The 15247-nt window shown below is 49.7% G+C and overlaps 1 protein-coding gene across 1 annotated transcript in view; it reads left to right on the top strand.

The window, feature by feature from the left end:
- The window catches only part of IGSF23 (immunoglobulin superfamily member 23), a 51728-nt gene extending 48846 nt beyond the window's left edge, over nt 1–2882 (top strand). Inside the window, 3 exon segments of the mRNA XM_087421928.1 lie at nt 1260–1317; nt 1320–1484; nt 2791–2882. Coding sequence (XP_087278054.1) covers nt 1260–1317; nt 1320–1484; nt 2791–2882 — 315 coding nt within the window.
- The last annotated feature ends 12365 nt before the right edge of the window (nt 2883–15247 follow it).

The following is a 15247-nucleotide window of genomic DNA, read 5'->3' as shown; positions in this document are numbered from 1 at the left end:
GCAGAACGGGGTCACAGTAGGACCAACTCATGGGGCTGTTGTGAGAATTAAATGAGGACGTCCAGTGGCTTTCAAACTTTTTCAGTCATGACCCGCGGTAAGAAATGCATTTCACGTCATGACCCAGCGTGTACGTAGATACACGCGCCGCGAGTAACTGAAAGACAGGTGTCATAAAAGAACGATTGTTGCTATGAGGAATGCATTCTGATATTTTTCTATTGTATTGCATTTCGTGTTTAAATGCTGATTGCAACCTACTCAATGATTTCGCCCAAGCGTGGGTCTCACTCAAAGTATAGAAGCCGTAAGTCAACGTGTTTAGAAGGGTGCTTGGCTCATAGGAAGGGGCCAGTCCAGGTAGCTGTTACACGGATTCTTGTTTCTACACCTGGTCGGCTCTTTCTCCTCCTGCAAAGCTTAGCTCAGGCACCACCTCCTCCAGGAAGCCTTCTGTGAGCTTTCTCGTTGGGCTAAAATCCTTTTCACTTAGCATATTGCACTGAAACTGGAAATCAGCTCAGTGTGGAGGTTCCCAGCCATGACATCAGATTTCCCAGGTTCAGATCCCAGCCGTGCCTCTCTCTGACCATGAGGCCTGGCCCTAAGAACCCCAGACCTCGGAGTCTTTCGCTGGAAAAAAACATGGAAAGAGAACTACAGTGACGATTGTCTGTCCCATCTCTGTAAAGAGCATTCGCAGAAGCCAGTGGCTCAGCCCCAAGCCTTGAGGCCCCCTTGACTCCTCTCTCTCTCCCCCACCCGCATCCAATCCATCAGCAAATCCTGTGGCCTCTGCTTTCAAAGTAATCCAGAATCCACCACTCCTCCCAGCTCCTTGGCTTTACTGGGTCCAGCTGAGAGCGAGGAAGCTGGGGTATTTATACACCCGCCCAGGTCAGTCAGTGTGGAGGGCTGCTCTGGGTGTGCCCATCTCCCAGCGCTCTGGCTGGCTGAGGAGGCTCTGGCAGCCAGTGAAAGCCTTCAGGCAACAGATGCGGATGCTGATAGCCCTGGAAGTGGTGAGGGTGAGGGTGAGGGGCTGGGGTGGGGGCATCAACACCTGTGACACCCAGTGTCTGGAGAAGCACCCACAGATCAGGCGCACCAAACACATTTGTTGGTGAATGAATAAATGAATGAATGAATGCCTCCGTGGCGGAGAGAGGAAGTGCTCAGCCTCTCTGAGTGGTCTCCACCCCTGTGGCCTTGCTCCCGGCTCCCACAGCAGGCCCCAACCCGGCATTGCTGCTGGCATTCAGAGCGTCACCCGGAGTGACCTCAGCTACTCGCTGGTCCTGCAGTGGGTGGCTTCCATCAACCCGAGCCCCTGCTGCGCTGGACCCCCAACGGGGAGCCCCACGGGACCGGGGAGGAGCTGATCATCCAGAGGTTGTCCTGGGAACACCTGGGCACCTGTGTGTGCGCGGCCAGGAACAGCCAGGGCCAGTATTTCTCCGAGCCTGTGACCGTCTTGCTGCCGCGTGAGCCCCCCACGCCCACCCCAGACCCCTGCACCTTTGCTGGTCAGAGGCCGGCTTTCCTGGTTCTGTTGAGCCACCTTCTATGAGTAGTGCCCTCTGAGACCTTTTACAGCCAAGATGTCATCCCGTTCTTCCATCCACCTGCAGAGCAGGGATTATTAGCCTATTTTACAGATGAGAGGCTGCGGCTTAAAGAGATGAACTGGAAAGTTCAACTCAGCATTTGGAGCCAGCTGCCTAGGTCCCGGCACCAACCATTTCCTGGCTGTGTGAATTCGGGAAGCCCCTTTGCCTCTCTGAGTCTCAGCATATGCCTGCAAAAAAATGCAGGTGACAATATAACCAGTGGCTCTGAGCACAGGCTTTGGAATTTGAATTCTGGCTCCATCACATCCTGGCTGTGTGACTTTGGCCCAGTGCCTTGACAGCTGTGTGCGTCAGTTTCCTCCTCTGTAAAATTAGGAAAATAATAGTGCCCATCCCAAAGTGTCATTGTGAGCATTCGATGAGATAAGCAGGTGAACAGCTTACAATAATAGTTCTTGCACTACTGAACGCCAGAGAGTGCTTAATAAACGTGAGCTAGTATCATTGCTGTGATGGCATTATCCATAGTGTTATTAATTTTGTGACTAATACCGTACGCAGTAGCGTGTCTGGAGCCCCGGGCGGCAGTAACAGGAACAGCCAGTTTTGGGGATAAGGAAAGTGGTTTGGGAGCCGAAAGCTGGGTTCAGTTCCTGCCCCTGACCCTTCCTGGCTGGATAACTCAGGACAACGGACTTGCCTTCTCCGAGCCTCGGTTTCCTCCTCTGTATAATGGGGGTGGTCGTGTACACCTCTGCAGGATTGTCATAAGGCACTGAAATGGTATGTGGGGGAGGCCCGCAGAACGCCTGTTAGCAGCAGGTGCTTTAGAGCAGCAGTGAGCATGAATCTGATTTGCCCTGTTTTTATTCATGAAGGATGAGCGGCTTGGAAGGGGCTAGAAGGACGCAGAGGAGCTGGCCCGGGAGCAGGAGGAGGTACTTGGGCAGCGGGGCATGCATGCGCAAAGGTCCAGAGCACGGAGAGGGTGGGGGCTGAGGGAAAGCCTGGATGGACTGGGTCCCAGAGGGTCCAGCAGGACCTTCGGGATGTGGTTTTGGGGTGATTCACTGGGAAAAAAAAATGTTAAGCCTGGAGGGCAGTCTAGCACCAAAGGCTGGAGAGTGTGGTCAGAGAGCAGGAAGGCCACTGGACCCAGGGCAGCTGCTCGCTGCCCCTCTCAACCTGGCCCCTCACCCCTTGTAATCCTCTTCTCCAGGATCCTGGAATTCACAGTTCTCTCTCTCTGTCTCTCTGCAGACGGGCGCTCAGTGCTTCTCCATCCGCGTGGAGACAGACACCATCCCGTAGCTTCCAAGTCCACGACACCTCTGTTCAAGGGAACTGCCCACCTTACCCAGAATCCTTTTGTCTTGTTTCTGAACCCCCCCGAGAAGGCACCGAATGGGCTCACTTGGGTCGGGTGTCAGCCTTGGTCCCCTCGCCGTGGCTGGGGTGGGGGCAGGGACGTTTTATACAATCAGAGCTCCCGGGGCTCAGCCCTGTCTGTGGGGGCTCAGTGCTCAGAGAACAGGGGGAGGTTTCACCTTGTAAGCTGGGCAGACACCCCAAAATAGGACTTCAACACATGCAACTTATTTTTGCTCCTTTAAAAAAAAAACTTCCAGGGTCCGGCCCAGTGCCATAGTGGTTAAGTTCATGCACTCCACTTTGGTGGCCTGGGGTTCATGGGTTTGGATCCCAGGCATGGACATACACGACTTGTCAGCCATGCGGTGGCAGCAACCCACATGCAAAGTGGAGGAGGACTGGCACAGATGTTAGCTCGGGGCCAATCTTTCTCACCCAGAAAAAAAAAAAAACTTCGACATGTAGAGAAGTGGGGGAGGTGATCGCAACCCCCAGAAATCCATGATGCATTTGTGAATAAGACCCAACACTTTCTTTCCCCGGAGAATCCTGACAGGTGGCAGGCAATGGGGAGATGGGTGTGGATGAAACTCCTGTGCGAATGTATCTGACATCTGAGGAAGAGTCAGTGCTTCTCTGACCCCCGCAAAGCCACCAACCACATCATTATGATTAGTAATAATAGCAGTAGACGGACTTCAGATCTGGTCTGTCGAGGGCTGTCTGTGTGCCAGCCACTAAGCTAGATTCCTTATGTGGTTCATATGTCACAGCCTTGCTGTGCCCATTGAGGGGGAGAGAAGCCACCCCCACTTTACAGACGAAGCAGATGAGGCTCAGACAGAGGGTGAGTGACTTGTCCAGGGTCACACAAGTAGCACGTGAGAGGTCTGGTCTCCAAGCCAGGCTGCCTGGCTCTGAAATCCCTGATTCCAGTCACCCCACTGCCCTGTTCCTCCTCCCTGGAGCTGGAGCCCCCTTCCTCTTCTCTCACGGGCACCTCACCTCCTGTCAGGGAGATATCACTGTGACACATACATAGGATAAAAGTGAGACTCAGAGAGGGCAAGCAACTTGCCCAAGGTCACACAGCCACAGGTGATGCCAACTCAAGTCTGCCCGATCCCAAAGCCTGCGCCTTAGACCAGCGCTGTCCAATCGATCTCTCTGGGGTGATGGACATGTTCTTTATCTGTACCTTCCAATACGTGTGGCTACTGAGCCCTTGGAATGTGGACAGTGTAACTGAGGAACTGAATTTTTAATTTTATTTAGTTTTAATTAATTTTAATTCTAATTTATATTGCCACCTGTGGCTAGTGGCTATTGTATCAGACAGAGCAACTCTAACTGCTAATTGTTAAACATAGTAAATCCCCCAGCGCCCGTATGTATAGATCACTGACTCTGTGGCTGTTTGGGGGTCCTTGCCCTGCTCTGTCCCAGGGTCCAGATTTGCTAGGAAGCCCCTAATATCTAACCAGCTCCTTTCCCACTTGAGGTGCCCTGCTGTACTCTTCCCTCCTTCGTCTTCCCTCCACTGTCAAAGGAGAAGTTAGTCATTTCCTGCCTGGGTGGTGACAGGGAAGGAGCTGATTCCGGCAGCTCCAAATCTGGCCGGGTCTCAGGGGTGACACAGCAGCCACTGCCTCGGCTACCAGCCAGCGTCCAACTGTCCTCTGGCCAAGGCCCATTAATACCCCTCGCCCTTTGGAACAGCTGAGAATTACTGTGACATTCCTCCTCTACTAAAAATAAACTGCAAGTTTCCTCAAAGAGACCTCTTGACCAGCCCTGTTATAAATCCGGTCCCCTGGTTGAACTTTCTCAGAGCGCTCTTCTGCGTTATAGCACTTGTCACATTGTGTCATTAAATATTTAACATTTGTGATTATTTAACATTTATCTCAGCCATTAGACTGTCAGCTCCATGAGAGCAAGACCTGTCTCTGTTATACAGTAGGTGCTCAATAAATGTTTGTTGAATGAGTGAGTGAGAGACTAAAACCACACTACTAGGAAAATTCAAAGGCTCAGAAATGGAAGCATTGACTGAGTCACAAACCCTTTTCCAAGCTGGAGTTTAACTGGATTAACTTGATCCAAACTCCTCTCACTCTCTCTGGCAGAAAAACAAGGTCTCCTTCCGAGGCCCCTGACCTAAACTCAGGTGGAGGATGAATGGTCATCTCAGCGCAGCAGAAGAGCCCAATCTGGGCAGCAGCTGTGGTAGAGATTGCCCTCAGGGCCCCAGAATTCATTCTCTCCTCCCTCCATAGTAACAGAATCCTCAACTTTTAGCTGGGCACATCATGTCCAAAGGGGAAAAAACTACATCATCAATAAAATGTGAGAAGTGTCATGTGTGGCTTTTGGAACATGTCCTTAAAAGGAGGCGGCACCCTTTCCTACTGGCAGGAATGGGGATGTGATGGCTGGAACTGAGCAGCCATATTGGATCATGAGGTGAACGTCTCACATGGAGGAAGACAGAGTGCCAAGTCAGAAGTGTGCTGAACTCAGCTTGTGCCAGCTCACAAGAGCTCACTGTGTACATCTCTTCCCAACTCTGCATTTAATGATGACACATTGATAGCTTGAAACCAACAGTGGTAGTGGTATTTACACCATGGACATTGGAAAACATTACAAATCAGGAATTTTTTCAGGGAGCTGATTTACCAAAATGGGTGTCTGGAGACTCTGTAAAGCCATCCAACCAGCCCTGTCTTAGATACTTCTGGATTCCTTTTACATGAATGAAGAAACAAACCTCTATCTTACTTAAACCACTGTTCTTCCAGTTCTGTTTTCCTTGCAGCCCAGTCTAATCCTAACGAATATGTCTAACCATGAGATTTAGGCCATACAGTCAAAAATTTAAATGCCACTTGGCAAAACAAAAGTTGAATGGCTAGGAGGGAGCCTGTGACCACGGGTAGGCATGAATGAATTTGGCCACAGCGAAAGTGTGAGCCCAGAACAGGCAAAATAATATCCCAGCATCCCCCAGTGGGGAAAAGGGCAACTTCCAGAAACATGAAAGAATTGTCAAAAGTAAGAGACATTAGATAAGAAAATCGAGAATCTCACACCTGTTCTGGTTATTCTGTGACTATGCAGACATCACACATTTTGTATCCAGAGAGAAGAAAAAAATAAAGAAAAACCAGAACTTTCCTGCTTCTTCCTGGCAGTCTGTCCCTCCCAGGCAGCCACGTCTGTCATGATGTGCTCACTGACCACAGGTAGCAGCAAAAAAGGAAGAGTTGGCCTGGGGTGGAGGGAGTGGGCAGAGAGGAGGCTGAACTGCCTGACGATTATGGGGGGCTCAGGGTGTGGGGAGACGATGCTGAGGAGACCACATTATTTCCAAGATTTATCCCAAACCCAAAGTTCATTCTCTCAACCTGGTCCTCCCCCAGGGGCCCTCCCATCTCACTGGGATGTAAGTTCGGCATAGACCCGAAATCACAGAGGCTTCAACAAGATGGAAGTCAGTTTCTCTCTCATAACAATCCTGCTGGGAGCAGTCCAGGAATGGTACAGAGGCTCCTTCACTCCATGGCCCTGCCATCCTTAGGATGTTACAGGATCAGGGTGGCGCAGCAACATGTCCCCACTCCAACCAGCAGGAAGAGGCGATGATGGAGACAGGCGCGCTGCCTTCCTTTGAGGACGCGACCCAGAAGTTGCTCACATCACTTCCACTCACGTTCCACTGGCCTGAGCTTGGTCATTTGGCCCCACACGGCCCTGCAGGTTTTATCATTGGCTCACATCTCTGGTTTCAGCTTGCTTTGTGCTTCCTCTCACCGGGCACACTGACTTTATTCAGGGTTGGCTAACTGCTGTAATAAATATCTCCAAAATGGCAGTGGCTTAACCCAGTAAACGTGTATTTCTCACTCATGTGGTCCAGTGCAAGTCACTGGGGAGACTGCTCTACACAGTCATTCAGAGACCCACGCTCCTTCTAGCCAGTGTCTCTGCCCTGCTCTGGGTCATATAACCACCGTAATATGAGAGACTCTGAAAAATGTAATCTGGCTGAGTTCCTGGAAATAAGAGGAAATGAGTTTAGTGAAGAGCCAGCCAGTCTCCCTCGTTCTTTTGTGCTTACCCAGTTCTCTGCTGCCACCGGGCATTTGCACGTGCTGTTCCCTCTGCCTGGAGTGCTTTCCTCTCCTCTCTTCACCCAGTTAATTCCTACTCATTTAAAAGTCCCAACTTGGTCACCACCTACCTGGGTTTCAGCCCCCGATTGCACACACCCAGTAAACCTCTCCTTCTCAACAGTCATTGAAAGTTCCCAGTTTATAAGTGTTTGGGTGATCTTTTAATAATGTCTGTCTCCCGATAGATTCTGAGTCCCAAAGAGCAGAAACTGTGTCTTCCTTCCACAACAGTGCTGGTCCATGATGGGCACTCAATAAACACTTGTTGAATGAATAAATGAATGGAAGAAAGAAAGTAAGTGAAATACTTTTTTTTTTTTTTTGGTGAGCAAGAGTGGCCCTGAGCTAACATCTCTGCCAATCCTCCTCTATTTTGCATGTGGGATGCTGCCACGTCATGGCTTGATGAGCAGTGTAGGTCTGCACCCGGGATTCAAACTCGAGAACCCTGGGCTGCCAAAGCAGAGCACATGAACTTAACCACTATGCCACCGGGCCAGTCCCGTGAAACACTTTTTGAGCCCTGGAAGTTCTGTGGTGTGGAGTAAAACACTAACCTAGTTCTTTTCTGTCCTTGTAGGGTGAGCCAAGGCCTCAAGGATCTAAGGGAAGATAAATAAGCAAAAAGTCAAATGTACAAGGGATTTCTTGCCATAACCTCTGGCCATAATTTCTCTCCCCAACTCTTATTTTTCACATCCATTGTGCCAGGGTTGGCAAATATATTTCTTCTCAACTACCATTTTTGATAAATTGGCAGTGGCTGCTCAAAGTGCTGTATTGAGAATTCCGGGAACCCATCAATGCTCCTCCCCAGGAAGGAGTGCCTGCATCGATTGTTGATGTCTGCCAGCATTCTTGCCAGGAAGGAGTGCCTGCATCGATTGTTGATGTCTGCTGAGAGCTCGGAATGGAGAGTGGTGGCAAGACGGTCCCATACTTGCTCACCGTGCTCATCAGCAAGGTGTCATACTCTCTCTACTCCCTGAGGGGGAACAAAAGAACTTTACCGCAGGTTCAAGGCCTACTCGACGTACACAGTGATTCACAATTATAGAGGCACAGCAAGATTCTTAGGCTACTTGAACAACATCTGGTCCATTCATTCACCCAACAACTGTTCACTGAGAACCTTCAGTGTGGCAGGCTCTGATGCTGGAGACATGGCCGTGAACAAGACAGACACTCTCTGCCCTCACAGAGTTTACAGACTTGATCTCCAAAAGTTAGCCTATTTCCTGCCCAAGGCCTCTGCCCTCCCCACTTCCCACCAGCCCCCAACCTCTTCCCTCTTTCAAACCCACCCCAACGCTCTTCCTCAAGCTCTCTCCCAAGCTTGCTCTCTCTCTCTCTCTATCTCTATCTCCTACACACACACACACACACACACACACACACCACCTCATGAGTAAATTCTCGAAATTCTGGTATTTACAGAAAACAATATGTGTTTATGCTATAATATAATAGATAATATAGTATGTGCTGGAGTGGCAAGGAGGACTAATGGACATACAACACTCAGATCAAGTCATCGCTAAAGTCGTTCCTTCATTCATGCATTCACTCAACATGCCTTCCTCCAGTGCCTGGTCTGTGTGGCGCCCTGTGCTGGGCAGTACTGGAGACCCAGGGGTGACATTACAGCTGCAGCCGTGCCCTCCCAGGGCTCACAGTCCAGTGGAAGAGAAAGATTTGTCTCCAGATAGTGATGACCCAGAGTAGTCAAGACTGGGACGTGGGAGCCCAGAGGGTCTCCTGATCCAGCCTGGAGGGCTTCCTGAGAGAGGGGTCAGCTGTGCCGGAGAATATATTAAGATGATTAACAATAAGAGCAGCTATGTCTCCGGAGAGTGATAGTTCCCAGACATTGTGTTAAAGGGCTTTAATGCATCGTTTCCATTTATTTCCCCAAACCCTGGTAAGTGGAAGCTATTTTTAGCTCCATTGTACCGATGAGGAAACTGAAGTGTCACTGCCTAGCTGTGAGTTGCACAGCCCTGGGGCCCTGCTTCCGTGGAACTTACAGCCTGGCGGGTGTAACAGCATGACGACTCAGAGTGGGCAGGGCTGGGACAGGAGAGCCTAGGGGACTCGGGGGGACCAGAGGAAGGATTACCCAGCCTGGGGATCTGGGAAGTCTTCCTGGAGGAGGGGATGGTTCAGCTGAGACATGAAGTGTGAATAGCCATTAGCCAGGTGAAGACCAGAGGAAAAGTTTGTTTCAGCCTGAAGATGAGCAAAATGTGGCCTGTTGGGGGACTCCAAGAATTTCCATCTGGCTGACGTGAAAAGAAGAAGAGGAAGAGACGTCAGACCTGTGGTCGGGGGCCGGAGCATGCAGGAGCTAGAAACCAGGCTCTAGAATCTGGACTTTACTGCAGACAGCAGGGACCCAAGAAAGGGTGTGGCTCCGATGATTAGTCATGGGTGTGTAGAAGTGGGCTGGGGAGGGCAGGTTTCATTTCCTTCCTTGGTTGGGCCTTGAGAGGGCTGGGGCTTTGGAGGGGGAGAAAGGAGGGGAACAACCATCGTGAAGCACCACTACGCCCCAAGTGGATGTGGGGGTGGGGCTGGTGGGAGATGAGAGAGAGGAAGTGCCCACTCTGGCAGCTACTGGGGAAGGACAGACAGGTGGGGTTGGCGGGTCAAGGGTATTCTTTGCCAACTTTTTCCTGCCTAGCTTCAGAGCATAGAAGACGAAAGCTCCGCCCTCACCAACCCCCCACCCCATTCTCTGTCCATCCCCATAATGGCACCACAGAGAGGGCAAGACTGGGGTTGTCACTGCTGTTTTCCACGTGAGGAACATAAGGTTTATCTGCAATCAGGTCCTCGCCCTGCATAAAACTCTCAATGGCTCTCCACTGCCCATGGCAGGAGCTCCTAATCGGGGGTGCCCAGCAAGGTAATCCAGGGGTCTCATAAGCCCCAAGTCACCAATAGTAATAGCTGCCTCTTCAGAAGAACTAAATAGACGTTTCTCCAAAGAGGACATTGGAATGGCCAACAGACACATAAAAAGATGCTCAACACCACTAATCATCAGGGAAATGCAAATCAAAACCACAATGGGAAACCACCTTACCCCGGTTAGAATAGTTGTCATCAAGAAGACAAGGGATGACAGGTGCTGGCGAGGATGTGGGGCAAAGGGGATCCTTGTGCACTGTTGGTGGGATTGTAAATTGGTCCAACCACTATGGAAAACAATATGGAGCTCCCTCAAAAACTTAAAAATAGATCTGCCAGGATCTATGGATTCAGCAATTCCACTTCTGGGTTTATATCCAAAGGAAATGAAAACAGGATTTCAACGAGATATCTGCACTCCCATGTTCATTGCAGCATTATTCCCGATAGCCAAGATATGGAAATAACCTAAATGCCCATCAGTGGATGAATGGATAAAGAAGATGTCATACACATACACAATGGAATATTATTCAGCCATGAGAAAGGAAGATATCGAGCCAGCACCGTGGCTTAGCGGTTAAGTTCGCGCGCTCCACTGCTGGCGGCCTGGGTTCGGATGCGCACAGACACGCCACTTCTCCGGCCATGCTGAGGCCGCGTCCCACATACAGCAACTAGAAGGATGTGCAGCTATGAATACAACTATCTACTGGGGCTTTGGGGGGAAAAAAATAAATAAATAAAAATTTAAAAAAAAAAAAAGAAAGGAAGATATCCTTTCATTTGCGACAACATGGATGGACTTTGAGCACTTTACACTTAGCGAGATAAGTCAGATAGAGAATGACAAGTACTGTATGATCTCACTTATTTGTGGAATCTAAAAAAGTTAAACCTGTGAACAACAGAGAGTAAAACGGTGGTTACAAGGGGATGGGGGAGGGGGATAAGAGTGATGGTGTTCAACAGCACAAATTTGTAACGAGTAGTAAATAAGCTACAGAGATCTAATGCACAGTATAATGAATACAGACGGTAATACTGTACTATAATGATGTAATATGATAAATGTCACTACATCGGCAATTACATTACAATATATAAATGTATCCAAGTAACACGCTGTACACCTTAAACTTACACAATGTTACATGTCAAATTTATTCAAGAAAAAATAATAATACCTGCCATTTGTTGAGCAGAAAAATAAATAACTTTTTAGCCATATAACTTATTTCTTAATAACTTATGTAACCATCACTGCAAGTTTTTATGACCCCTTATTTTACAGATGAGAAAAAGGAGGCAAGAGAATCCATACAGGTTGCTTCTAATCACCAGCTGTTAATTGGTCAAACTGGAATTTGAACCAAAAGAGTCACCCTCTGGAGGCCCCACCCCACCATTCCCTCCTCTCTCCCTCCTCTCTTCTCTTCTCTCTCTTTCCTGCGTCTCTCTCTCTCTCTCCCCTCTCTTCTCCCTTTCTGCCTCCCTCCCTCTCTTTCTTCTCTCCCCGCCACACCCCCAGCCTCCAGGATCCCACATCAGACGCTTTTGTTTTTTTTGTTTTGTTTTGTTTTTTGTTTTGTTTTGTGTGTGTGTGAGGAAGATCAGCCCTGAGCTAACATCCGTGCCAATCCTCCTCTTTTTGCTGAGGAAGACTGGCTCTGAGCCAACATCTGCTGCCAATCCTCCTCCTTTCCCCCCCCCCCCAAAGCCCCAGTAGATAGTTGTATGTCATAGTTGCACATCCTTCTAGCTGCTGTATGTGGGACGCGGCCTCATCGTGGCTGGAGAAGCGGTGCGTTGGTGCGCGCCTGGGATCCGAACCCCGGGCTGACAGCAGCGGAGCGCACGCACTTAACCGCTGAGCCACGGGGCCGGCCCCTACATCAGACCCTTTTGAACAAAGCTTCGCATCTGAAATTTTAAAGGCTTCAGTTCACTACCACCTGTGAGCATCTGTGGGCAGAAACTCTGCCACCACGCTCCTGCTTCGCTGGCAAGAGCTCTGGAGGACAATTTGGCAACATCCTCTAAAACCACAAATGTGCCTGCCCTTTGACCTAGCAAATCAGCTTCTAGGAATATATGGAACTGATACTGTCACATACGTGGGAAATGACATGGACATCGTCACTCAGGGCAGTACCGTCTGCAAGTGCAAAGAGGTGGAAACACTCTAAAGGCCCATCCAGTGAGGTCGGGTTCAAAATTTACTGTGTGTTCATGCAGTGGAATGCTACCCAGCTGTCAATGAATAAATGAATGAGGCAGCTTGCTATGTCCTTGTGTGGAAAGATCACCAAAATATGTTGCAAAGTAAAAAAACAGGAAGGGACAGGACAATGCTACTATTTATTTTTTCCATGGGGGAGGGAAAAACAAGGAAACATACTCATATTTGCTGGATTATACCAGCTTCCAGATGATTCTTTTGGATCCAGAAGTTGGAAAACCACAGCATCAATGGGATAAACTCCAAGGAACTATAACAGGCCCATTGGAGATATCCATTCGCTTATTTATTCTTTCAATAGATATTTCAGCCCTTGAGTGAAGAAAACTGCCTAGAACTGGCCCCAACTCTCAAGGAATTTAGAGTCTTGACAGAGAGATACAGAGAAGTGAGCAGTTATGTCCAAACCCACACTTGCTTCTCTTTCCAGACCTGCCGTTCCTGTCGTCGGTCCTATTTCAGTCAAGGGTGCCTCCTCCTTCCCTCAGCCCAGGTCTTTGGGGTCGTCAGGGAGAAAGACAGGTTTCTCTCATGCCCCACACCCAATCTGTCCACAAACCTCTGGGTCTCAACCTTCAAAATGCACTCAAATCCCACCACTTCCTCTCACCTGCCCTTCTGCCACCCTGGAATGTGCCTCCATCACCTCCCCTGGACCAGTACAGTTCACTTCCCGCTGTGCTCCCTGCTTCAACCCTCTCCCCCCTACGGCTTGTTACCCCACGGCAGCCAGAGGGATCCTGTTAAACACAAGTCCAGTCACATCCTCAGCTCAAAACCCTCCAAAGTCTTCCCATCTCCATAAAATGGAAACTTAACCATGTCCCAATAATATCTGGCCCCTTCATACCTCTCTGAACTGATCCTTATACTCCTCATCACTCTTTCTGCTTTAGCCACACTGGCCCCTTTGCTGGTCCTCAAGTCATCAAGCAGGTTTCTGCCTCAGGGCCTTTGCACTGCTTTTTCTTGTGCCTGAAAGACTTATCCCAGGCATTTGCAGAGCTGCCTTCATTTAGGTCTCTGCTTAAACTCACCACCTCAGAGATGATTTTTCTATCAGTCAGCTTTCGCTAGATTTTGCTGCCATAACAAACAACCCCCAAATCTTGGTGACTGGCATCGTCAATTTCTCACTCGTTGTGAGAATGTTACATTGTTACACAACATTACACATTGACCTCAGGTCGGCTATAACTCTTCTCCACACATCTTCTTCATCCTGAGATTGAGGCTGAAGGAGCAGCTCCATCTGGAACAGGCAGTTATGGGGACCAAAGAACAAGAGCAATGGATGAACCAGGCCACAGCTTTAAAACATCTGCTCAGAACCGGCTTGCATTTTCCCCTCCAAATGCAAGTTGATTGGTGAAACCTACTTCTTGCACCTGCTGCAAAGAACACTAAAATTGTGAGTTTTTTGGTTGCTGCTTAAGGAAAGAAAGGCAGGCAAAGCGGAGGGAGGAGAGTCAAAAGTGCGGGGCAGGGGTCGGCCCAGTGGTGCAAGTGGTTAAGTGTGCGTGCTCCACTGTGTTGGCCCGGGGGTCGCCGGTTAGGATCCCGGGCGTGCACCAATGCACCGCTTGTCGAGCCATGCTGTGGCAGCATCCCATACAAAGTAGAGTAAGATGGGCACGGATTTTAGCCCAGAGCCAGTCTTCCTCAGCAAAAAAAAAAAAAGAGGAGGATTGGCATCAGATGTTAGCTCAGGGCTGGTCTTTCTCACCAAAAAAAAAAAAAAAACTGTTGGGCAGCCACAAAGGAGGGATTTTGGAGAAATTCTTCCATGTCTCCTCACCCTGTCTTATTTTTCTTCCTAGCTCTTACCATCCCCTAGCATAGCACCTGTCTACGTGTTTATTATCTTTCTCTCCCCAACTCCCATCCAGTGTGGGACCTCCAGGAGGGAAGGAAATTTTTCTCTGGCTCACTGCTGTATCTTCGGCACCTAGGACAGGGCCTAGCACATAGTAGGTGCTCAATAAATATGTGTTGATTGAACGAATACAAGCAGCAGAGGGCCATATGGTGGAGAAGCCCAGGGAGCTGTGGGAACCAGAGGATAGTTTTAATGAGAACCCAGACCACCCCTCAGGGCTCAGAGGTGGGGAGCCCAGCAGAGGGGCTGTCGGGGAACCAGACAACTCCTTGGCTCAACCCACCCATTCCAACTAGCACCAATCTCCCTCCATCACCTCCTCACCCAGCCTCATCCAGACCTGAAACAAGCCCCTTTATATAATTCAGCAATTTTGACAGCATGAACATTTTGGCCTTCTCAAGTATTTATTGACTCAACTTTTTGGGTTTTTTTGGCCCAGGAAAACCAGCCACCAAGGGCCCACTCCCTCACACTGACCCTCCCCACATCCTAGCCCCATCCCTGAGACCGCTCGCTTTTCTTGACCCCATCTCTGACTCCCTCCCTAACCTTCCCTCCCCCCCTCCCCACCCTGTGCCCTGCCTGGACCCCCATTTTGAACTTCAGTGACTGAGAGCCTGTGTCGTTCCCATTATGTGGAATTGTTTGGGACCAAGGCTCTAATGGTTTGTTTTCAGACAGAGGCCCTGATCCTGTCCCCGAGGAGTCAGAAGCCCAGTGGGGGAAAGGAAGAGTATGGGGTGACGTGGGCCCCAAATCTGAAGCCCAAACAGCAGTGGGCGAGGGAGCCAGCCTCTGGCCATCCAGAGTTCTCAGAGAGGCTGCCAGAGTCACAGCAGCCGGGAAGCCCTGGGAGAAGGGGGAACCCCGGAGGGTGACGTCATGGTCCAGAAGAGGAACACAGCATCGGCCACAGGTTCCAGATTCAGAGATAACTCAGCTGCCCAGAACAAGGGTGCCAGAAAATTCTGAGGTTTCCCGGACACCAGGCTCCATGTTTCCATTCAGAAATTCACCTACAAACATCCGGGGCAAGAGATCAGAGCAGCCCACCCACACCGTGTGCCATGAGTGGACATCGGGTCCACAT

The sequence above is a fragment of the Ceratotherium simum genome, chromosome 33 (assembly GCF_057802395.1).
Source record: "Ceratotherium simum simum isolate JZ-2026a chromosome 33, ASM5780239v1, whole genome shotgun sequence".
NCBI classification, from domain to species: Eukaryota; Metazoa; Chordata; class Mammalia; order Perissodactyla; family Rhinocerotidae; genus Ceratotherium; species Ceratotherium simum.
Note: the sequence above shows the minus strand (reverse complement) of the source record. Positions and strands in the feature narration are given on the sequence as shown.